The sequence below is a fragment of the Garra rufa genome, chromosome 5 (assembly GCF_049309525.1).
Source record: "Garra rufa chromosome 5, GarRuf1.0, whole genome shotgun sequence".
NCBI lineage: Eukaryota > Metazoa > Chordata > Actinopteri > Cypriniformes > Cyprinidae > Garra > Garra rufa.
In genome coordinates this window covers 9,759,605-9,785,189 of record NC_133365.1, presented here as the reverse complement: position 1 = coordinate 9,785,189, position 25,585 = coordinate 9,759,605, and the positions used below count along the sequence as shown (strand labels likewise).

General features: G+C 38.3%; 1 protein-coding gene across 2 annotated transcripts in view; it reads left to right on the top strand.

Annotated features, from left to right (window-relative positions):
* Positions 1–25,585, top strand: part of LOC141335097 (mediator of RNA polymerase II transcription subunit 13-like) — a 58,739-nt gene that overhangs the window by 14,904 nt on the left and 18,250 nt on the right. The window contains exons 3-18 of one of the 2 annotated variants that reach the window (XM_073840403.1): positions 12,442–12,526; positions 13,949–14,032; positions 14,323–14,462; positions 14,559–14,753; positions 14,836–14,973; positions 16,010–16,157; positions 16,254–16,319; positions 17,030–17,602; positions 18,943–19,132; positions 19,845–19,923; positions 20,817–20,938; positions 21,466–21,565; positions 21,644–21,852; positions 22,714–22,883; positions 23,093–23,973; positions 25,401–25,580. In XM_073840403.1, coding sequence (XP_073696504.1) covers positions 12,442–12,526; positions 13,949–14,032; positions 14,323–14,462; positions 14,559–14,753; positions 14,836–14,973; positions 16,010–16,157; positions 16,254–16,319; positions 17,030–17,602; positions 18,943–19,132; positions 19,845–19,923; positions 20,817–20,938; positions 21,466–21,565; positions 21,644–21,852; positions 22,714–22,883; positions 23,093–23,973; positions 25,401–25,580 — 3,360 coding nt within the window. Of the gene's footprint in view, positions 1–12,441; positions 12,527–13,948; positions 14,033–14,322; positions 14,463–14,558; positions 14,754–14,835; positions 14,974–16,009; positions 16,158–16,250; positions 16,320–17,029; positions 17,603–18,942; positions 19,133–19,844; positions 19,924–20,816; positions 20,939–21,465; positions 21,566–21,643; positions 21,853–22,713; positions 22,884–23,092; positions 23,974–25,400; positions 25,581–25,585 lie in introns of both variants that reach the window. The other variant, XM_073840402.1, reaches the window with a different exon arrangement.

Below are 25,585 nucleotides of genomic sequence, written 5' to 3'. Positions count from 1 at the left end.
GAGCGTATCCTGATTGTTTAAACCGATTTAAAGCTAAAAGATTACGTTTGCTTGCGCGAACTCATCCGGGACTTTTCCCTGATTTCCCCTTACGGCGTTTGCGTATTCTACGTTAGAGCGCGTGCATATGTGACGTGACTGATGCCAAACTCGTGCTCAGGACAGATGGACGTGGCTGTGTATCAAAGGTAAAAAATGATATAAATACTGTTCAGTTTCTCACAAAAACCGATCGTTTCGTGTCTTAAGACATCAATGTATCATCACGAGCCGCAGAGTGTAATTTGGATTTGTCTGTGCATGTTTTTGTTTACTTTTAAAGGTTTGGTGCCCATCCAAGCCCATAATAAGGATGGCAGACTGCAACGGTTTTCATTAAAAATCTTCGTTTGTATTTTTCTGAGGAAACAAAGCCACCTACATCTTGGATGCCCTGGGGGTAAGCAGATAAACATCAAATTTTCATTTTTGGGTGAACTATCCCTTTGACATTGAGCTTAGGTGCATTCTGTTTCCACTGATCATCCTTGAGATGTTTCTACAACTTAATTTAAGTCCATGATTTGGAAAGGCACACACCTGTTTATATTAACCCACAGTTAACAGAGAATGTCAGAGCACAAACTAAGCCATGAGGTCCAAGGAATTGTCTTTAGACCTTCGAGACAGGATTGTTTTGAGGCACAGATCTGGTGAAGGGTACTGACAAAAATTCTGCAGCATTGAAGATCCCAATGAGCATATTGGCCTCCATCATCCAATAATGGGAGAAGTTTGGAACCACATAGGACTATTCCTAGACGGGTCACCCGGCCAAACTGAGCGATCGGGTGTGAAGGGCTTTGGTCAGGAAAGTGACCAGGAACCCAATGGTTACTCTGAAAGAGCTCCAGCATTTCTTTGTGGAGAGAGGAGAAACTTGCAGAAGAACAACCATCTCTGCAGCTCTCCACCAATCAGTCCTGTATGGTAGAGTGGCCAAACAGAAGCCACTCCTCAGTAAAAGGCACATGACAAACGTTCACCGCACATCACCTGGCCAATACCATCCCTACAGTGAAGCATGGTGGGGGCAGCATCATGCTGTGGGAATGTTTTTCAGCAACAGGAACTGGGAGACTAGTCAGGATCGAGGGAAAGATGACAGCAGTGTACAGAGACATCCTTGATGAAAACCTGCCCTAGAGTGCTCTGGACCTTAGACTGGGGCGACGGTTCATCTTTCAACAGGACAATGACCCTAAGCACACAGTTAAGATAACAAAGGAGTGGCTACGGGACAACTCTGTGAATGTCCTTGAGTGGTCCAGTCAGAGCCCAGACTTGAACCCGATTGAACATCTCTGAAGAGATCTGAAAATGGCTGTGCACCGACGCTCCCCATCCAACCTGATGGAGCTTGAGAGGTCCTGCAAATAAGAATGGAAGAAACTGCCTCAAAATGTGTGTGCTAAACTTGTAGAATCATACTCAAAGAGATTTGCAGATGTAATTGGTGCCAAAGGTCCTTTAAAAAGGTATTGAGCAAAGGCTGTGAATACTTATGTACATGTGATTGTTTTTTTTATTTTTAATACATTTGCAAAGATTTCAAACTAACTTCTGTCACATTGTCATTATGGGGTATTGTTTGTAGAATTTTGCGGAAAATTAATCAATTTAATCCATTGTAGAATAAGGCAAATAGTGGATAAAGTGAAGCGCTATGAATACTTTCCAGATACACTGTAGACCTTAAAGAGATTGTTATATATATATATATATATATATATATATATATATATATATATATATATATATATAGTGCATGTACTGCACTTAAAGGGATAGTTTACCCAAAAAATGAAAATTCTCTCATTAATTACTCACTCTTATGTCGTTCCAAACCCGTAAGACCTTCCTTCATCTTCGGAACACAAATTAAGATATTTTTGATGAAATCCAAGATGGTTCTTTAAAGAACCTTTGACTGAATGGTTCTTTTATGGCTTGAAGAACCCTTTAAACACCGTTATTTTTAAAGGTGCCATAGAATGCATTAATACAATATTTTAAATTGTTCTCTGATATCTACATAGAAGGTATATGATAAAATTCTCCAGAAACGGTTTTACAGGTCCATTTACAACCCTAGGATTTGTCCCTAGAGTAAAATGGTCTGTTGTTACCTTATTTGGAAGGTTCATGAATAATAATGATGAGCTCTACTCTGATTGGCAGTTTCACAGAGCAGCTCATTCAGTAGCTCACACATGGAGGAAAATATATATTTAATCACAGAGCCCGAGCTATTAATATGCGGGTCATTGAAACTGCCGTTTTGAATGCACGATCATTTTACTTTCACTTTTGATTTGCGATTGCCGAGCTCTGTGTAACGCTATACTACAGCGGCAGTACTTACCACATATTTTACAAGTTTAGATGCTTGTTAGTGATGCTCAGGATCTGTAAATCATTCACCATCGACCACACAGTCATCTCTCCTTACTATGATTGTATGGTAAGTGAAATCTTATGTACTGCAATGTAACAGGCTAGTGTTAGCAAAAGAAGCTAACCGTGTCCCTTTAGTGTCTCGCCTTATTTTATTAGAACGTATCATTTGTTTTCCTTGCCTTTCTGAGTACAGACACCAACCCATCCCTGCACTTAACATCTCCTGCACAACCTGGAACATAACATTTATTTCCATGATCTGCCATTTTCGCTATTGTCCTCACTTTGTTTTTCACAATAGCCTACTTGCAGAACTTCTGATGATTGGGCTATGCAAATGTTGGAGGGTTAACTATTAACGATCGCGACTATTGTGTAGTCGCTGTTGTATAGCCTCTTGTTCAGTGGTCTTTTGCAAACACCAGATTTATATAAGACGGAGGAAACCATGGTGTTTGAGACTTACCTTATGTCATGTCCATGTACAGATCTGTTATTATTCAACTATACCAAGGTAAATACAGTTTTCCATTCTATGGCACCTTTAAGAGGTTATTTAATATGTTTAAGATTTGAAGTATATTAAAAGTGCACATTCAACAGAGTTGTGGAGATGTGAGGGGTGCTTGTGTCAAACACACATGAGGAAAGCTCTGGATATTCATGGCTGGAGTTATTGTTCTGATGATACAGGGATGATGTTGTTTTAAACAGCACATGTGTGTTTGCGTGTGCTGATGAAGCTGACCATGGCGTCTGTGTGTTTTGGGTCACGGTTTTGTTTTATAGTTGCAGAGTCTAATTATTTGACGGTTATAAACACACTGTGTTTGTGAATGTAAGAGCAGTCGTGTTGTGAACGGCATGTTGAGCACTGAATGCACTGATGTGTAACACAGCATCTCCTCTTTGACGTTTTTTCTGTTGTTTTCTCGTCTTTTTTGATGCTCTCTCACATCTGTGCATTTCCCAAATATCCTCTCATCGAATATTTTCACATTTTCTCTTCTTCTTGGCAGAATCCACCCTGAAATGATTGTTTCAGCAGAATCATAAATCTCTCTCATGCTGATGATTGATGGAGAAAATCTCTCGCTTTTATTACACTGTGTTTCACATTAAAAGATCCGCGAGCGATCCTGCTGCTGTGAGAACGAGTCGTTTGAGAGCCACACCTGTCAAAAAATAAGGTTGTCAGTCCCAAACTCACAGTTTTGAGTTGAATTATTATATTGTTATGTTATATTATTATATTGTGTATACTGTTACTGTGATAATGACTGGAGTGGTGGTGATTTGAGTAAGAGTAGATGACGTGAGTTCACCCATAATCACTCATTAAGCAGAATCGTTTGCATAGTTATTTATACACACAGGATTGTTGCGGCTGTCATAATGCGTAATAATCGGACGTGCTGTCGTCACTCGCTTAGATGTTTTAAACTGGCAAGGAGAATCTGATATCCGCTGGTAATGTTTCACAGGACTTCCTGGTTTTTTTGGGGCATGACCACAGCAATTTCCTGTTTATGCCTCAGTGCACCTGAATGGAAGAGATGAATGACTGAGTCGAGAGCAGTGTTAAAGCGCCATCGTCTGAGTCATGAATGAGGAAGTTCCACATCACTGCTTGCTGGAGTGAGCATTCATTTTTCTGCACAGGAAACCAGGCGATTTGCGCTACTTCCTCAAACAGCAGAAACACAATCACTGTTCAGCTGATGAATATAGAGACAGTGAGCGATGACGACGACTGCAGTGAAGATTCTGAATGCTAACTGGCAGAAGCAGTTTAATAACCAAACACTTCAACACAAATAAACATCAGCACATTCTGACATAGAACATAAAAAGAACATTAAGAATGTCAGTGACTTTTAGAAATGTCAGAGTTTCTAAACAACCAACATAATTGATTTAATATGCCCATAATACAGTGATTCATAACCTTTTTGACTTCAAATGTCTCTCCTGTCCACAACTGTATTCAATGGATTCATTATCAGGAAAATGAAAAAGAGAATTAAAAAATCATGTAAGTTTTACTTACAATTTATCTAATGAAGCATTTTAGAACTAGACACAAGAAAAATGTATATAAATTATAAAAATGTGAAATTCATTCAATTCAAAAATTGAATTTAAAAATGCATTCAATAAATTTTAAATATTTTGAGAATGAGGTCGAAATTACGAGAATAAAGTCAAAATATTTTAAGAATGAAGTCGAAATTACGAGAATAAAGTCAAAATATTTTGAGAATAAAGTTGAAATTACGAGAATAAAGTCAAAATATTTTAAGAATGAAGTCGAAATTACGAGAATAAAGTCAAAATATTTTGAGAATAAAGTCAAAATATTTTAAGAATGAAGTCGAAATTACGAGAATAAAGTCAAAATTACGAGAATAAAGTCAAAATATTTTGAGAATAAAGACAATATTTTGAGAATAAAGTCGAAATTATGAGAATAAAGTCAATATTTTGAGAATAAAGTCGAAATTATGAGAATAAAATCAAAATATTTTGAGAATAAAGTCAAAATTATGAGAATAAAGACAATATTTTGAGAATAAAGTCGAAATTACGAGAATAAAGTCAAAATATTTTAAGAATGAAGTCGAAATTATGAGAATAAAATCAAAATGTTTTGAGAATATAGTCAAAATTACGAGAATAAAGTAAGAAAATTTTGAGAATAAAGTCAAAATATTTTGATATAAAAGACAAAATATTTTAAAAATAAAGTCGAAATTACAAGAATAAAATCTAAATATTTTGAGAATAAAGTCAAAATTACAAGAATAAAGTCAAAATATTTTGAGAATAAAGTTGAAATTATGAGAATAAAGTCAAAATATTTTAAGAATGAAGTCGAAATTATGAAAATAAAATCAAAATATTTTGAGAATAAAGTCAAAATTATGAGAATAAAGACAATATTTTGAGAATAAAGTCGAAATTACGAGAATAAAGTCAAAATATTTTAAGAATGAAGTCGAAATTATGAGAATAAAATCAAAATGTTTTGAGAATAAAGTCAAAATTACGAGAATAAAGTAAAAAAAAATTGAGAATAAAGTCAAAATATTTTGATATAAAAGACAAAATATTTTAAAAATAAAGTCGAAATTACAAGAATAAAATCTAAATATTTTGAGAATAAAGTCAAAATTACGAGAATAAAGTCAAAATATTTTGAGAATAAAGTGAAAATATTTTAATAATAAAGTCAAAATATTTTAGGAATAAAGTTGAAATTACAAGAATAAAAATCTAAATATTTTGAGAATAAAGTCAAAATTACGAGAATAAAGTCAAAATATTTTGAGAATAAAGACGAAATATTTTGATAATAAAGTGAAAATGTATATTTATTCGAAATTACGAGAGTAAAATCAAAATGTTTTGAGAATAAGGTCAAAATTATGAGAATAGTCAAAATATTTTAATAATAAAGTCAAAATATTTTAGGAATAAAGTTGAAATTACAAGAATAAAAATCTAAATATTTTGAGAATAAAGTCAAAATTATGAGAATAAAGTCAAAATATTTTGAGAATAAAGTGAAAATGTATATTTACTCGAAATTATAAGAATAAAGTAAAAATATTTTGAGAATAAAGTCAAAATATTTTGATAATAAAGTGAAAATGTATATTTATTCGAAATTATGAAAATAAAATCAAAATTAAAATTACGAGAATAAAGTCCAAATTATGAGAATAAAGTCAAAATGTTTTGATCATAAAGTCAAAATATTTTAAGAATAAAGTCGAAATTACACAAATAAAATCTCAATATTTTGAGAATAAAGTCAAAATGTTTTGAGAATAAAGTTTAAATATTTTGATAATAAAGTGTATGTATATTCATTGTAAAAATCTCCATGGCATTTTTTAAAATTACAGTGAATTATTAGTATACTGTAACTGGCACTGGAGTCTATGAAAATAGTGAGATCTGGAGCAGGAGTCAATAGACTTCAGTCAATAGAATACAGGCTATTGGGATGGGAACAGATTCTTCTTGTTTCCGTTTCCATAAATCATAGCACAAGGCCTGAATGAAGAGTCAGTGCAGTTTAATTCCATCACTTCTGTTCACAGACACACTCCTCTGTTCTTCAAATACAGTCAGTCAATTAGTGTTTATAACAGCAAAAACTAGTGATTGGCATGTGAATGTGTGTGATAGTGGAGTTCATGAGATGATCTGATGCAGATGGATCATGATGTTGAACAGAGAGAGAGAGTGAAGCTGTAGGAGATTCCTCCAGTTTGGCCCACGTTTACAAAAAATGACTCACACATGCAAAAGTCAAAGAGTTTGAGACATATGAATGAATTTCTGGAGTTTTGTGAAAGCTGGAGGTTTACACTGAAACAGAAAGTTTTTTTTTACCTGGAAACACACTCCAGATGTGATTTTATTAGTGGATGACGTGCTGTCAGAGTGAGTTCATGTGGTCATACAGCTTCAAAAGCACTTACAATCCTTTTACGGAAGACTTAATACACAGAGCAGCTTACATGTGCTTGTGGATGAAGAGGAAACATTTACATGAACTTTTAGAATGACATTATATTATACTATATGTGATACTGCTGTCAATGGCACATGAGAAGAACTATGGAAACATTCCTCAAAATTATGAAACTAAAGGCAAAATGTTTTAGGAATAAAGTTGAAATATTTTAAGAATGTCAAAATTATGAGAGTAAAGCCGAAATGTTTTGAGAATAAAGTCGAAATTACGAGGAAAAAAGTTTAAATATTTTGAGAATAAAGTTGAAATATTGTGAGAATAAGGTCGAAATTACAAGAATAAAGTTGTAGTATTAAAAAAAAAGTTTAAATTACTAGAATAAAGTCAAAATATTTTGAAAATATTTTAATAATAAAGTTGAAATATTTTAAAAATGAAGTCGAAATTACGAGAATAAAGTCAAAATAATTTGAGAATAAAGTCGAAATGATGAGAATAAAGGTGAAATGTTTTGAGAATAAAATTGAAATATTTTGAGAAAAGTCAAAATATTTTGAAAATAAAGTTGAAATATTTTAAAAATGAAGTCGAAATTACGAGAATAAAGGTTAAATGTTTTGAGAATATAGTCAAAATTACGAGAATGAAGTCAAAATATTTTGAAAATAAAGTCGAAATATTTTAAAAATGAAGTCGAAATTACGAGAATAAAATCTAAATATTTTGAGAATAAAGTTGAAATATTTTAAAAATGAAGTTGAAATTACGAGAATAAAATCTAAATATTTTAAGAATAAAGTCAAAATATTTTGAAAATAATGTCAAAATATTTTGAAAATAGTCAAAATATTTTAATAATGAAGTTGAAATATTTTTAAAATGAAGTCGAAATTACGAGAATAAGGTCAACATTTTTTGAGAATAAAATCGAAATATTTTGAAAATAAAGTAAAAATATTTTAATAATAAAGTTGAAATATTTTAAAAATGAAGTCGAAATCACGATAATAAAATCTAAATATTTTGAGAATAAAGTCAAAATATTTTAATAATAAAGTTGAAATATTTAAAAAATGAAGTCAAAATTACAAGAATAAAATTTAAATATTTTGAAAATAAAGTCAAAATATTTTGAAAATAAAGTCAAAATGTTTTAATAATGAAGTTGAAATATTTTAAAAATGAAGTCGAAATTACGAGAATAAGGTCAAAATATTTTGAGAATAAAGTCGAAATGACGAGAATAAAGTCAAATTGACGAGAATAAAGTCAAATTATTTTGAGAATAAAGTCAAAATATTTTGAGAATAAAGTCAAAATTACGAACTAAACACAAAGGGTGTCAGTGGTGGGTTAGTAAAAACCTGATGTTTTGCTCCAAAATAGTGTTTAGTCAATGGGTAAAACTGTTGCCATCAAGTTTGTTCTCAACTGCAAGAAATCAAAACTTTGCTATGGTTACCACTGTTTCATTGTCATCAATTTCATGACTGACGTGTGAACCTTACGTATACTTAAGCACTGAAGTAGTTCAGTCTTGCATTCAGACGCTGTCAGTGTGCAGTGTGTGTGGCCACTGCTTCTCAGTGTATTGATCAAATGGACTGGAGACATGCTGGCATCAGCTACATGACTCAATAGCAGCTTTGTGTGCGGCGGCACCACCAGCACGACTCCCACTAGTGGCCAGACTGAGGCGCTGCAGCACATGCAGTGGCGACCCAGTTCAGTCACTGCTCATTTGTGTTGAGGAGAGAGGGAGAGAGCGAGAGAGGGAGAGAGAGAGAACAGCCTGAAATAAACACGTGTGAACTCACTCAAGATCTGCTGGCCAGTTACTAAAGCATGTGAGATCATACACGAGTCAAAGTAATAACAGCTTGAACAATTGCTGCACGTTCAAAACAAGCTTTGTGTTTCAGGCCTAAAGTCTCTCACCACAGTAAAAAAAAAAACTTATCTGAGCCCTCATGCGCTTACAGTAGATGTACACAGATCCAAATTTATTCAGAAACCACAGTCACTTACTGATCTGGACTGTGTGAAGTTACATAGCATTACATTTTGGTTATTTGAAATATGTGTCTGAAAAAAAAGAAAAAGGTTTTGACTGAAATCATTGATCAAGACAGTGTTGGTGACCGAAAATGATGCAAGAACTGTGCATCATTATGAAAAACTTGACAACAATAAAGGCTGAGTAGATCAATGACAGCTGCATGACTGTCTTTGAAGAATAAACACATAACAGAGGAGATCAAAATTATTGTCTAGTTGAATTGACTGTTGATAGAGCTGAGCATGTATCACATACTGCCACATGAGACAAATGGTAGTGTGTAGATCTCATCATGTGTGTGTGTGTGTGTGTGTGTTTGTGTGTGTGTGTGAGCTGTAGGTACAGACTGTCAGATCTTCATTCAGTGCTGTTTGTCTGTCTCCATTAGCACTATAGTGTGTGTGTGTATGAGAATGTGTGTGTGTGTGTGTGTGTGTGTGTGTGTGTGTGTGTGTGTGTGTTTCTCCGGCTGTGTTGCCATGGTTACGAGGAAATTCTGGCGAGTAAGGAAATTTCATTCAGTCTGCTGTGAAACATCAACAAAGCAGCAGATCACGGAGCACCGCCGCACCCAAACACCAGCCTCTGCTCCGCTGGTTTGTATCTGTTCCCCCGTTATTGTAGAGGTCACTGTAGAGGTCATAGCCTCAATTCAGTGCTTTATGTGTGTTTCAGCTTCTAAGTTCACACACAATGGCCTAGATAAACAGACTAAAGTCAGTTTTTTATCTGATCCTTTGTTTCATGGTGAGTGGCTGAAGTTGGCAGCTTCACTTTGTGGTTTTAATTTCACTCAAATCAGTTTTTCTAGTCAAAAATGTTTTAGTTCAGAAAACATTTCTAAGAACTTCACCAGCATGTAATAATAATCTTTCTGATACTGTGCCTATAGAAAATCATCATACCCTGTGAAAACCTTTAACTTTTTGTCACATTACACCCCGGAAAATAAAATAAATTAAGTCTACATTTTTTGAGCTGCATGTACACGCATCATTAAAGTAAAAATATAATTAAAAAAAAATCTGGAGGATTATTAAAAATTAATCAGTGAAATGGCTGGTTTGGTAAAGTGATCTGCCTCTTTGAGTATACCATTATAAACTTGCTCAGGTGCAAGAAATTAACTTCCAGAATAAACACCAGGCTAATTGCCCAACCTGACATCAGTAGTAGTGCCGTTGATTACTTCGGAATAAAACAAGCTGTTTTCTTGAAGATTCCACTGTTAGTAGTGCATGGAACATCAAAGATTTCACCATGGTTGGGAAAGTGCTTTTAGAAGACATCTGGGATGAAGTTGTAGAAAGGCACAAGTTAGGAAAAGGCTACAAAAACACTTTTTAGCTATCCCTCGTATGGCACAACCAGCACATTACCTAGATCAGGCAGGAAGACATGGATAAGAGAAGCTACCAGGAGGCCAAAGGCAATTTTAAAGTCTGGTCAATCTATGCATGTGACAACTATCTTCCAAGCTTTATACAAAGCTGGCCTGTATGGCAGAGTGGCACAAAAGAAGCCTTTCTCGTTTATGCTATGCAGAAACTCATTTGGAAAAGTTACTTTCTGGCTCTGATAAGACCAAAATTGACCTTTTTGGACTGAACTCCAAGCTCTATGTTGGGCAAAAACCCAAAACACACCAATACCTACTATGAAGCATGGTGGTGGCAGTATTATGTTGTGGGGGTGTTTCTCTTCAGCTGGGACTGGGCGATTGGTCGAATTGAAGGGAAAATGGATGCCGCCAAGTACATCCAAATTCTTGAGAAAAACCTGCGTCCCTCTTCAACACGCGTTTACCTTTCAACATGACAAGGACCCTAAACATACTGCCAAAACAACAATGAAATGGCTTAAGGATAAAAAGGTGAATGTCCTTGAGTGGCCAAGTCAGAACCCTGATGTAAATCCAATAGAAAATCTATGGATGGATTTTAAGAGAGCAGTCCATTGGTGCTTACCACAGAATTTAACCGAAGAATGGGCAAATATTCCTTAATCAAGTGTGCAAAGCTAGCACAGACACATGTAACAGAGGCCAGCAGTAGGTGCTGTGCAGGTAAACCTCACTCCCCTGATTTCAAGAGGCGCACTAGTGACAGACACTAGGGGCTGCTGTCTTTAGCCTCCTTGTTTGTGCGCCCGCCTCCCATGACGGAAACCCGGGTTCGAGACCCACTTGCAGTGGGTGAGAGTAGGACCCGGGTGTAGGGATTACATTGGTGCCGTGACCCGGGTGGGAGTAAGGTTTAGGGGGGTGAGTGTAACAGAGGCCAGCGGTAGGTGCTGTGAAAGTAAACCTCACTCCCCTGATCTCAAGAGGCGCACTAGCGACAGACACGAGGGGCTGCAGTCTTTAGCCTCCTTGTTTGTGCATCCGCCTTCCATGCCAGAGGTTCGAGACCTGCTCAGAATGGGTGCTAGTAGGACCTGGGGGTAGGGGTTACACATATCCAAAAAGACTGATGGCTGTTATCAAAGCAAAAGGTGGCTCTTCAAGCATTAAATCACTGGACTGATGACTTTACTAACCCTGTTATTCTAATTTTTTTTTCTATAAATTTGCAGAATTGTTGTGGTTTTTCTGTCATTGGTTTTATGTTTTAAGACCAACTTTGTAAATAAAGCTGGAAAAGTTATTTGGGATGGGGTTTGATTTCAGGCTGTATGACAAATAAAGTAACTATTTCAAAGGGGTACAAAGATTTTCTATAGGCACTGTATTTCACACTGTGGCTGTATCTTTGCAGTGATTTATTGATGTGCTTGTCATTAGCAGCTTGGGTACAGGTGCTGTTGTGTGACAGTCAGTGCTATTTGAGATAAACTGGTCTTAACCTTCATGTCTGAAGCTCCACCATGTTCCTTTCACTGGTTTGAAAGCTTTCACATACTTTTTTTTTCTTGCACTTCCTTCGTTCTAGTTTGCCCCGTCTTCACACATGAGCAGATGCTTTTTTTGTTTTCAACACAATTCTCTGGAAATACTGGAAGGTGCTAATGCAATTCATTTAAACTCTTACTGGTTAAAAGTTAGATGATTCAAAATGTTGTTACTAAAGATAAAGAAAATATTTGGAGCCTTAAAGTGCCAGTTTTCAAATGTATACATGTCATTGCATTAAATATCAAAATACATCAAAACAAGTGCCATATATTTTATATAAATATACCATAAGCACACAGCTCAATCAAAAGTATGTTTCCTCCTATTTTATATGTAAATGAGCATTTGATGTGTTTCTGTGTTTTCCAGGGGCCTCAGGGGCTCTTCAGAGCAGACATTGAGTGCTGCTTCTGACAGGGTGTCTGAGCGTTCACGAGATGAGATAACAGATGAGAAACACACAATAACCCTCAGATCCACTGCTCTCTGTCTGTGTGTGTATAGTTTTGTAACAATGCAGATAGTTGTGATTAACTGCTGTGTTGTGGAATTGTCTTACAGTGGTGGAAGAGGGATTATGGGAATGTGGCCTGTCATATGAGTGCCGGACGCTGCTTTTCAAGGCTATTCACAATCTGCTGGAGAGGTACGTGTTCATAATGTGCATGCTCAAACTGAAAAGTGAGTACACCCCTCACATTTCAGCAACAAGGGACAATAATATAGAAATGAAACTTGGATATATTTTAGAGTAGTCAATGTGCAGCTTGTATAGCCGGTGGTGGTCTTGGTGGTGTGTTTGGGATCGTTATCATGTTCGAAAACTGCCATTTGGCCTAGTTTCCGGAGGGAAGGCATCATGTTCTGCTTCAGAATGTACAGTACATAATGGAATCCATGTTTTCCTCAATGAACTGCAGCTCCCCAGTACCAGCAGCACTCATGCAGCCCCAGACCATGATGCTACCACCCCCATGCTTTACTGTAGGCAAGAGACATTTTTCTTGGTACTCCTCACCAGGGCATCGCAACACATGCTGGACACCATCTGAGCCAAACAAATTTGTCTTATAGTCTCATCAGACCACAGGACATGGTTCCAGTAATTCATGCTCTTGGACAGGTTGTCTTCAGCAAACTGTTTGCATGCTTTCTTGTGAGCCAGCTTCAGATGAGGCTTCCTTCTGGGACGACACCTTTGCAAACCGACTTGTTGCAGTGTGCGGTGTATGGTCTGAACACTGACCTTCTACTTCTGCTACCTTTAAAGCAATGCTGGCAGCACTCATGCATCAGTTTTTTAAAGCAGGTTCTGCACCTGACGCACAGAACGAGTGCTCAACTTTGTTGATTGACCTTTTCAAGGCCTGTTCCGTATGGAAGTCATTTTGGAAAACCTCTGTATGATCCTGACCACTGCAGTGTAACTTGGTTTCAGGGTGTTACTGAACCTCTAATAGCCTTGGCCATCTTTGTGGAGAGCAACAATTTTAATTCTGAAATCCTCAGAGAGTTCTTTGCCATGAGATGCCATGTTGAGCATCCAGTGGTCAGTATGAGAGATTTGTACTTAAAACACCTCATTTGAACTGCTCTAATATAAGATACACAACTTTGTATGGTCCTGTCAAGCAGACAAAAACATTAACATGATAAATAGGACATGTGGCTTTGCATGGTCAAGCAACATACTGCTGTTATCACTTAGGGTGTACTCGCTTTTGTTGCCAGGTATTTTGACAATAATGGCTGTATGTTGAGTTATTTTCAGAGGACAATAAATCTATACTGCTATACAAACTGCACATTAACTACTCTAAAATATATCCAAGTTTCATTTCTATAGTATTGTCCCTTGAGAAGATAATACTAAAATGGTTGCTGAAATGTGAGGAGTGTATTCATACTGTACATATTCATACTGTTCACACAAACACACACTCATCCGGTACACACACATAGTGTTCACACATGCTCATACTGTACACACTGTCCCAATATAACAATATTATCTCCACGTATTTGTTCCATTGATGTAGCTAGAATGGCTAATGTGTTTAATTTACAGATGTTTGATGGATAAAGATTTTGTTCGTATTGGAAAGTGGTTTGTCAAGCCGTACAAGACTGGGGAGAAGCCCCTCAACAGCAGGTGAGCATCCAACCAGAATCTTCATCTACAAGCCTTTCTTCATGTGTCGCTGCAAAAGAGAAACATCTCTGATTATAAATGTGTGAATAACTCACAACAAACTCCTCAGAGGAAACACTTTTACAGCAGCTGCTGCCACACCAGATGAGAGTTTGAGAGGCTTTTGAGAAATGCTTGAGGAAGACAGTTTGAAAAGCATTTGGGTTTGGCGCCTCCTGCAGGGGAGTACAGTGATGAACCCACTCACTCTGTTTAACTCTTTCTCTCTCTCTCTCTCTGTGTGTGTGCAGTGAGCACCTGTCGTGCTGCTTCTCGTTCTTCCTGCATGGCGACAGCAGCGTGTGCACCAGCGTGGAGGTTTCACAACATCAGCCGCTGTATCATGTGACGGAGGAGCATGTGCATCTGGCTCAGAGCCGCTCACTGCAGGGTGCGTCACATCTTCCTTGCATTCACTGTGCTGCTGCTGCATGAACCAACATAATTCATGATGATGAGTGTCACACGTTATGTGTGTGTGTTGTAGTGGTATTAAGTCCATATGGCCTGTGCGGGACGCTGACGGGTCGGGCGTTTAAGATGACCGACCCTGCGGTGCGGAAACTCATGGAGGACTGGAGTCATTTCTATCCCGTGGTGCTGAAACACAAAGAGATGGTCGGTGAGGATGGTGTCCTGACCTTTGACCCTCACAGTTATGCCGCACTCGAGGTCATCGTAGGTCAGTATTTCATAACAACACAAGTCCAATTGTGTGTGTCCTCATGTCCAAAGACCTCACGTCTCTGTGTGTGTGCGTTCAGGAGGAGTGCGGATGGTTTACCCAGAAGCCTTAGTGCTGGTGGCTCAGAGTGATGCACCTGTGCAGGTGTCGGTCAGAGACTCTTCAAGCTGTGGAACCCCCCTCACACCCCCCACCTCACCGGGACGGCCCTGCTCAGGTAATAGTTCCAAAACATCTAGTGTTGTACACTCTTACAAATAAAGCTTCATTACTGGCATCTGTACTTCCATAAAGAACCTTTAAAATCCATTAAACTTAAGAAAACACATAATATTTAGTAACATCTTCGATTTTACAGCAGTGACACTGATCAGATGAGAACCAAACGTGAAGCTAAATAATGACACTACTGTCTTTTGCTTTAAAGCGGAATCAGTTTTTTTCATAATGCATTTTTGCAACATTGACATTTATTGAGCTGAACTGAATCAACATTGAAATTAATTGATTTGAATAAGGATACTTGGCATTTGGATTTGTCACATATTTGATGAAGTTTGCATCGATTCTGTTATTTTCCTTTTTATTTCTTTAAAGTGACTTTGAAATTATCCATATTGTATAAAACGCTATAGAAATGTGATATACAGTGCCTTGCGAAAGTATTCATACCCCTTAGTTTTTTTCACATTTTGTGATGTTTTAACTGCTTAAAATTTAAATGGATAATGGAGGCTACATGCTTCTGTGAACCTTCAATGCAGCACATTTATTTCTGAACTCTTCCCCAGATCTCCTTTCTCTGAGCTCTAAAGGCAGTTCTTTTGACTTCAGGGCTTGCTTTTTGCCCTGATATGCATTTCCAGCTGTTAGAACTTTTATTGAGAAGTGTGTGCCTTTTTAAATCATACCTATTCAAATGAATTTGCCACAGGTTAACTCTACTTGAAGTGTAGTAAAATACACAAGTGACAAGAATGATCCTGAGCTAAATCCTGAGCTAAGTGGGGGGGGGGGGGAGATCTTAATTATCCATTAAGTAAATGGATCTTAATTTAAGAAATTTTAGATATTTTAACTAGAACAAGACAAAAATGCTAAGTAAGATAACCCCTTTTTTTGCAGTGTAGAGGTTAATGTGCTTCAGACTGATGTCATGCTTTTGAGATGCCTGTTGATCTCTAACATTCAGCAGTATTTCTTTCTGACATAAATGTAAATGTGTGCATGTGTGTTTAAACTGTAATCTATAGGAGACAGTGGCTATCAGACGACCATCTCCAGTGTGTCTAGCCAAGAGAGCGCTCCAAACGTCAGCCCAAAGCATTCTGGGAAGAAGCTGATGAATCGGATGCTCCATGAGGCCTGGAGGGAATGTTATGTCAATCCACTTCAGTGCAAGTGAGCATAACATGATGTGAGAGTTTATTTCTGTTCAGACTGATTGCCTGTTAATGCACTAATGAGCATGTTCTGTGATTGTGTGTGATCCAGCAGCAGTCTGTCTTCGAGCGTGTGGGGTTTCTCCAGCCCGAAAGAGCAAGTTCTCTGCGGCTGCTCCAGGTGAGTCTCCTCATCACAGCACAGACACACATTTCTCCTTGAAGTCCGGCTGCTCACAATTCATGATGGTTTCTTACTTTACAGTCACGATAAATCAGTGCATTCAGTAATCATACAAGCACCCTTAGCTTGCTTGTAAAAATTAAGGTCATTGCACACTGAATCAGAAGTTTTCATATGCATTTTTTTTTTTGGATTCTTCATCCTTTCCTATTAACGTTGTGACATGATTGACACAACGTGAGGTTGAATAATTTTTTAACATGCAAAAATTTCAGACACACTGTGCAAAGACCTTAACTCAGTCGAAGCTTGGTTTCAATAAAAGCTGGTTTTGGAATAATGACAAAGTTTGATTTCTGAAATTTCGCAGTAAGATGGATACTGTATTAAAATATTTCAACAGTATATTTATAGTATAAAAGCATAAAGAAGAACCCTTCAAAACACCAGCTATTTTCAGACTGACCACCTGCTCTCGCTTTATTCCTGGACTGCATCAAATCTGTGTGACTATATGCAGAGATTCTCTGTGAACACACACCTCAAACAGTCAATGCAAAATTGCATGTAATAACTTCCTTAAACTGTATACTCAAAATGATATTCCAGAGTTTGACTTTTCTTTAACTATAAATGCTTGATTCTTGACAGTAAACACCCTTTACATTGTGCTCGATTGATCTTTTCCTGTCTGTTTGATGGTGTAGGTTGAAGCAGCATCAGATGAACAGCACAAGCTCATCCACCAGCTCCATCCCTCCTTCCTCCACCCAAAAACACAAGTCAGTCGAAAAGCCTGATAAACCAGAGAAAGGCCCCAAACGCGTGTCTCTGACCCCTTTCCACCACCGTATGTGTGTGGATCAGCAGCTCTCCTCTGGACCAGAGCTCGGCCTGATGCCTCTGGATGCTCCACTCCAGCCTTTGTCAGACTGCAAATACTCTAAACCTCCATCTGTTGCCAGAAAATCCACCGAGTCCCCCGTTCATTCTCCAGTTTCACCGCTGCCACCTACGCTGAGCCCCCAGCCACGGGCGCAGGACCCCGAGCTGACGGAGGCCCCAGTGGGCATCCCAGACTGTCTGGAGGGGCCGTCAGGACCCACACATGTGGAGGCGAGTGAAAGCATGCTGTACGGGACGCCTTTGGGAACAAATGGCACCACCAACGAGTGGTGGAGAAGGTACAAGATTCCCACGGCAGATAATATAAAACCTCCAGATCTTTGCTGCAACTCGGAGGAGAACCGGCCAGAAAATGAAGGAGCTGCCCTCAAGAGGTAAAGAACACATGTTAGGACAGAAACACTCTCTATGCACATGTGAAGTCTTTTTGCACGTGATCGACCCGAGTTCGAATCCGCCTTTTGCCTAACTTTTTTTCTCCCTTTTTAAATATCATATCACGTTGAAAAGGCATTTATTTTCAAGAAAACTTAAAAAAAGAATTGAAAAGTAAAAGTAAAAATATTGAGTAGGGTTAGGGTAGGTATAGGGTGGGCTTTATTATCCCAATTAGGTCACATCCATTTAATAATTTGTATTATTAAACTGTAAATTATAATTTGCACTCAATACATTATTATTGCATATTGTTGCAGATAGTTGCCACTATTTACTATAAGTAGTTTAAATAGCAGAAAATCCTACTATTTTAACATAGTGAAAATAGATTCTATAGATATTTGCACTCACCCTTGTGATGGCACTGAGAACGTAAACACATACGGGGATTGGACAAAATTATGTGAACATCATATTTTCATATTCATATTTTTACTGCCATTTTCCTTTAACACAACTTCATTCACACAACTTCAGCCAGATGTTTCAGAGATGTTGGAGATAGGAAAATCGTTTCTTCTTTCCAAAACTATCCGAAGTGGTTTGATCATATTCAGTATAGATGAATTGTCTGGTCAGGACGGATGTTGATGTTCATCTTAGTACTCCAACTGTCCAGGTTTTATGATCATCACACCATATTTTACATATATTTCACACTGGTGTCTGTGATTAAAGCTTTAGCAGTTGCAGCTCTTTCATGAATGTGGCTTTGTGAAGTTCTCATGGTCAATTGGAACATGTGGAAACATGTTCTTCAAAGTGAATATTGAGGTTTGCTGTCTCTTTGCTGCAGTATCTCTGTGTTGTTTGGACTCAATCCGTCTTAGTGTTTGATGATCTCTATCGTTTACTTTTGTTTTTTGCCAACAACTCTTCTTCACTGATGAAGTCTTGTCATAATCATAAAGACTGTTAACATAATCATTAACCCTATAATAATGGGTGTTCACATTATTTTGTCCAAACCGCTGTATTTGACTGTGCTTTAACTGTATTCCCCTGTTGACAAAAAAACAGCATATGCTGGTTAGGTATGTTTTGAAGCATTTCTGCTGGTTTGAGCTGGTTTAAGCTGGTCATGTGCTGGTCCTAACCAACTAGCTCCTGCTCAGGACCAGCACATGACCAGCAAATGCTGCTTTTTTCAACAGGGTCAGCATTTGTGTAGCTAGAAGTGCTTAAGTTTGTGTATTTATGAAGTAGTATGTTTCTAGTGGGATCCTTAGACACAAACACTCACAATAGCAACACACTTAAATGGATTTCTTCTCAGGCTGTTCACACAGATGCAGAAGAGGTTAAAGATCTCAGAGGAGCATGTGAGGAAAGACATACTGTCACAGGCCGGAGGGGACGATCCCGCCGATGATCCTTATGACTTCAAAGAGGGAGACATTGAGTACAGCTTCCCTGTCACCAAAAAGCTGAAAGGACTGAGCCGAGACCCAAGCCGCAAATCTAAGGTTTACCTGGAGTTTATTGCTTTGTTAACCCTGCTGAAACAAAACAAAACAGGCTGGTTGGCTGGTCTTAGCTGGTTTAGGATGGAAGTAGCTGGTCTCCCAGCCTGGCCAGGCTGGTCAGGCTGGTTTTAGCTGTTGTTTTTCTAGCCTGACCAGCTTGGCCAGGCTGGAAAAGTGGCCAAAACCCCTCTAAAACCAGCCTGCTGACCAGCTAAAACCAGGCTGGTTGACCAGCTAAAACCAGCCAACCAGCCTAGGCTGGTTTTAGCTATTTTTTTCACCAGGGAAGAATGTACGATAACTAAACATTGCAGTTGATGTCTGGCCCACTTAGACATGAAGAGCCATATAGATGGCTCACTGATTTGTGTAGCCATTAAAAGTGGATAAATCTGAAAATTAACACACTGGCAATTTCAATAATGCCACAGTAAAAGACAAAAACACCTAAATCAGAATTAAGATCAGAAAAAACTTTTTCCATAAGTATTAATGAGCTTAATGCAGATTTAGTCCGCAAATGAGCAACTATTTCTTTGTAAACGCTGAGATAAACCTGTGCCTTTGGTTCACGGAAAGTGTGTGAAGTCAAACCAGCATATTTTGGAAAACACTCATTTGTTTTTGTGTCTAATATGCACAGGATTTTGTGTCTTATTTTTTTTCCATGTAAAAAAAGTTCTCTGTAACATGTTTGTCTTGTGTCTTGCAGTCAGAGGAAGTAAACGGTAACAGTGTGGTTCCTGAGGGGAAAGATGCCATGTCCATCTTTAGTTCAGCCCCAAAGTCAGGTCAGTTCACAATTAGTCACTGAGATACATTTGAAGTCAAAAGAAAAATCCTTCAGGTCCTGCAAATTCATTGGCTTTTGTGTATTTGAAACCTTTCCAACCAGGACTGTATGATTTTGAGATCCATCTTTTCACACTGCAGAAACTGAGAGACTCATATGCAATTAATACAGAAGGTTCAAACGCTCACTGATGCTCCAGAAGGAAACACATTGCATTAAGAGCTTTTTAAATTTGAAGATCAGGGTAAATGTAACTCATTTTTTCTTCTGGGAAACATCTTCTGTAGCTTCTGAAGAGCAGTACTAAATGAAACATTATGATATTTAGGCAAAATAAGAAAAATGTACACATCCTCATTTCTTTCAAAGGTTTACACCCCTGGTTCTTAATGCATAGTGTTTTTCTTCTGAAACATCAGTGAGCATTTTAACTTTCTGTAATAGTTGCATATGAGATGGATTTCAAAATCATACAATCATTGTTGGAAAAGGTTCAAATACACAAAAATGCTGGAAAACCAAAGATTTTGTGGGACCTGAAGGATTTTTCTGAAAAACAGCAGGCAGTGTAACTGTTCAAGACACACAAGGAACTCAAACAATCATCACAAAAAAACAGGTGTGGATCATTTAGATAAGAACACAGCATTAAAAATCTATTAAGTGTATGTAAACTTTTGAACTGGGTAATTTTTATATTATTTTCTCTTGTAGGCTACATGTAAATGTATTTTATGTGAAATAATTTATGTGTAAAAATTAAATGCATTTTGTATGACCCCTCTTATTTTGGTAAAAATAATTTACATTTTGCAGATTCTGCAAGGTGTATGTAAACTTTTGACTTCAACTGTATATGGCAAATAACTCAAAATCTGATGTCCTGTTCAGATGAGTCAAGTCCAGATGAATCAGATGCCAAAGTAAACCCTCCCCTGACCAGAGAGAAGGATCTCATCGTGCTCATCTCTGACCTGGAGAATATCTTTGGGGAGGAGGAAGATGAACTAGCGGTGAGATATTAAATCTTCTTGAAAGGGCTGTGAATGCATCCTCTAAATTGTGTGCACATTAACACACTGGAATAAACAAACCTCATAAACAAGTAGGTAAACACCTGGATTGCTTGTAACATCATAACCAGGTGTTTCCCATTTATTCCTGAAATATCCCTGTCCCTGTGAGAAACTGGGAGTGAAGTGCATACCAGAGGCACTTTCTTCAGCCTTTTTTTGTTATTAAAAAACAAATAAGCAAGCCCAGTCAGGTGACAAAAAGTAACACAAAAGTAACATAATGCATTATTTTCCATTAAAAGTAATGCATGGCCCTAAGCTGGCTATAAGCTGGTCCTGACCAACTAAGGAACAGCTTAAACCAGCTCAAACCATATGCTGTTTTTTTTAAGTATAAACTAACACTCACTATGATCTATTTAGGCTTATGATTATTTTGGTAAACATTGACCTGCCATTCAGTACTCTAAAATGTCTCAAATGTGGCAAGATTATTAAAAGTTTCTCCATGTAACCCAAACCAGAGCACATTTCCAAACCAGCAATCAGCCAAGTCTGGGTCTGTGGGAGCAGAGGAGCGGCCGCAAGGGGTTGAAGGGAGAGCTGCAGTGCCATATCCCTCAAGTAAGTCCAGCAGCACTACAAATAAGCAGATACTAGGAGAACCATCATCCCTAACAGTGTGTGGATGTGTCTTCTCAGCAGTAGCAGAGCTCCAGCGCATGTTCCCCACGCCTCCGTCTCTAGAGCAGCACGCTGCCTTCTCTCCCATTGTGACGTATCGTGACACCCCCAGTCAAGAGCCAGCTGGCCCCTCGGTGGCTCACGATCAGCCAAGCGGCTCTCAGTCCAACAGCCATTTCATGGACTTCAAGATGGACATGGAGGAAGACATGACCGAGGATGTACATGTGCGTTTTGCTCCAAAATTAGTTCACTATGATAAGATAAGCAAAAACTCCTTTGGGCTTCATGACTGTGTGCTGGTTTTAGCAGCAGCTTGAAACATGATGTCTAAATACTGATACTGATGAACTTCAACAATGATTTAGCAATAACGGTAACGACCCTAGTGAAAAATAAATATACTAAAATGTATTTAAAATACTTATTTTTTTCATTTTAAGTGCACTACAAATACATTTACATATTATATACTTAATAAAAATTACCTGCAATTGTACTTTTAGTATACTAAACTGGTATATTCACAGTCTGCTAAATTGGAACAACTAATTTTGTACTTAATGCACTGTAATTGTGCGGAAATAGTGATGAAGGCCAACTAAAGTATATTTGATTGGGCTAAAGTGGAACTATTGCAAGTATACTGTAGGTACACTTTAAATATTTTGCATTTAAAGAGCAATATTATTTAAAGACCATACAATCCTTATCAATACTGACATTAAAATATATTTTCTGCCTAAGATTAAGAAATGTGTATTGTGTATTGTGCACAAGTAGTACTTCAAATGAAGTTTAATTACAACTTTTATTTTTAGAATTTTTATACCAGTAAGTCTTAACCAAATTATCACTAAATATGTTCATTGACTTGAACTTGATATTTAATATGAAATTAATGCATTTTAAATCTATTACTTTTCACTAGGGCAAACATAATGGGAAAATAAGAAAATTCATCACAGAAAACTTCAGTGTTGCTATGGAAAACCCTTGTCTGAAAGTTTTAAATGTTGAAGCCTTGAAGTTTATTTTGTTTCCATGTCTTTGATTATTCATTTGTGTCCCATATGTCCTCTGTCCAGCCACTGATTGGTTGCTCCATGTACACCCCACTGCGTTCCTTACCCAGCCAGTGTTTGCCTCCTCTTAAAATCCCTGAGCACTGCTACTACAGACCGTCCTGGACAGATATGACCAAGATGGAGCAGTATTGTCTGACCACACAAAATCCCTTCAGCAGAGACACATACGTGTAAGTCCAAATGTCCAATTTTTTCAAAATATCACGTGAAGAAATACTATTTGACACTACAATCCAATGTGTGAAATGTGAAATAAAAGATACAATTATTTTTGCATTTAATCAAGATTTATATGAAGGTCAAGGATTTTACGAAAAAATGTTTGTGGCAAAATACATTTGACGTTCAATTTTGATCTCACATGAATGTTCTTCAGCAGTGGTGCTCTTCTGGAGCAGGACTACACTTCTATGACGATGAACGCTGCCTCCACTGGTACTGCCACAGGCGTCCTCCCCTCTCCGGCTGCCTCTCGCTTCTCAGTGCCGACCCCTCGTACCCCTCGTGGCATGGGTGCAGCCAGTGGACAAGGCTCTGTCAGGCAGGATGGCACTGAACTCAGCTCACCAGCGTCAACCCCCTCCACCAGCGTGCCGCTTAGCTCAGTCGAGCCGTCTGTATCGGGACCACCGCTGCCCGAAGCACACAGTCTTTACGTTATACTGCTGCTGTCTGATTCAGTCCTGAATGTTTTCAAAGACCGCAACTTTGACAGCTGCTGCATCTGTGCCTGTAACATGAATGTTAAAGGGGCAGATGTTGGTGTTTATATCCCAGACTCCACCTGTGAGGACCAATACCGCTGCATGTGCGGTTTCAGTGCGATTGTAAACCGAAAGCTGGCGCACGGGGCAGGCCTCTTCCTGGAGGATGAACTGGACATATTTGGCCGTGGCTCTGAGGCGGGCCGGGCGGCAGAGAGGAGACTAGCGCTGTGCAGACGAGTCCCTTCCGGCCGAAGAGCTGAGGAGCAACAGACACCTACCTCGGTGATTGCTCTGTTACAGGAGCAGTGCTCTCAGCCAATCACGTCCTTGACCTCTCTGCATAGATCACCGGGCTGTTCCTGTCATGGCCGCCAGAGGGCACTATTGCAGAGCTGGGCAGCAGACAGGCTGTGGACGGACAGCAGCGACGCTTGTGTAGAGTGTTATAATGCCCTCGTGCAGGGACTGCAGTATGTGGACAACGCAGCTGGAGGAAAGGTGGAACAGGCTACGGTGAGGAGCAGCGCACTGCACACCTGGCCACAAACCAATGGTAAGACTTATTAAAAGGCAGAACTCAAGCCAGATCTAGAGACCAGAATATCATGCATGACAGTTTCATAGCAGTGCAGCTAAAAAACACCCAGACCAAATGAAAACTACCTAGAATACCATCGCAGCCACACAGCAACATCCTACCAACCACTTAAAAGAGGGATGACGGCAACCACCAAGAACACTTTAGCATAGGGATGGGCAACAGTCCTGGTGGTCCACCGTCCTGCAGAGTTTGGCTCTATCCCTAATCAAACACACCCAAGAAATTCAACCAAAGTCTTGAAAATTAAAAGCAGAGGTGTGTTTCTGTGGGATTGGAGTCCTTCCAGGACTGAAAACGCCCATCCCTGCTTTAACAAATAAATGAACACCTTGACACCCAGACAAGAAATTATCTAGCAACCGCTCCGAACACCCTAGCTTTACAGAAAAGTAATGTTTCTATGTTATATTTAGAAGTAGCTTATCAGTGTTGACTGTGTCAAGTTGATATCCATTTAATGATGTAATCAAACAGACAATGAACACTATTAACAGCAATGATTATATGTTGCGATCAAATTTATAGCATAATTTGGTAGTTGTATGTTGTTTCAGGGATGGCATCATCTGGGGTTCTCTGAGTGGCTGGCATTGTCTTTTCTCAGGTCATCTCAGATCTTTGTATGAAGCTGGATCCAGATTTAAGCTTGTGTAGTTTCCTAACTACCTTGGAATGGCAGAAACAAAGCAAATAGAGAAAAAAATAGCGTAGGTGCTGTTCAACCCAAGCAAATGAATGATAATATGCATTTGATCAGATATAACTGGAGTACAAGGTTATGAGATACATAGAGATGTGTTTTTAATCTAGATTTAAACAGAGAGAGTGTGTCTGAACCCCGAATGTTATCAGGAAGGCTATTCCAGAGTTTGGGAGCCAAATGCAAAAAAGCTCTTCCTCCTTTAGTGGACTTTGCTATCGTAGGTACTACCAAAAGTTTGGAGTTTTGCGACTTGATTATAGCGTGATAGAAGACTAGTTAGGTACGTAGGAGCTAAACCATTAGGAGCCTTATAAGTAAGTAGTATATTTTTTAAATGAAATGGAACTTAATAGGTAGCTAGTGTAGAAACTGTAAAATTAGGGTAATATGGTCATATTTTCTTGACCTGGTAAGGATTCTTATCAGCTGTGTTTTGAACTACATGTAGCTTGTTTATTGAAGATCCAGGACAACCACCTAGCAGTGCATTACAATAGTCCAGTCTAGAGGTCATGAATGCATGAACTAGCATTTCCGATTCAGAAACAGGTAGCATGTTTCATAGCTTGGCAAATATATATATATATATATATATATATATATATATATATATATGGTGGTGAGTTTAGTGCAGTGTGTTCTTATTGACGTGTTTGTTCACCTTGTGTGTCCTCAGTGTTGGACATCAGCAAGCTATCCTCTCAAGATGTGGTGCGGATGCTGCTGTCCCTCCAGCCATTCCTGCAGGATGCGATCCAGAAGAAGAGGACGGGCAGGAGTTGGGAGAATATTCAGCATGTTCAGGGTCCTCTCACATGGCAGCAGTTCCACAAGATGGCTGGACGAGGTTCTTATGGTGAG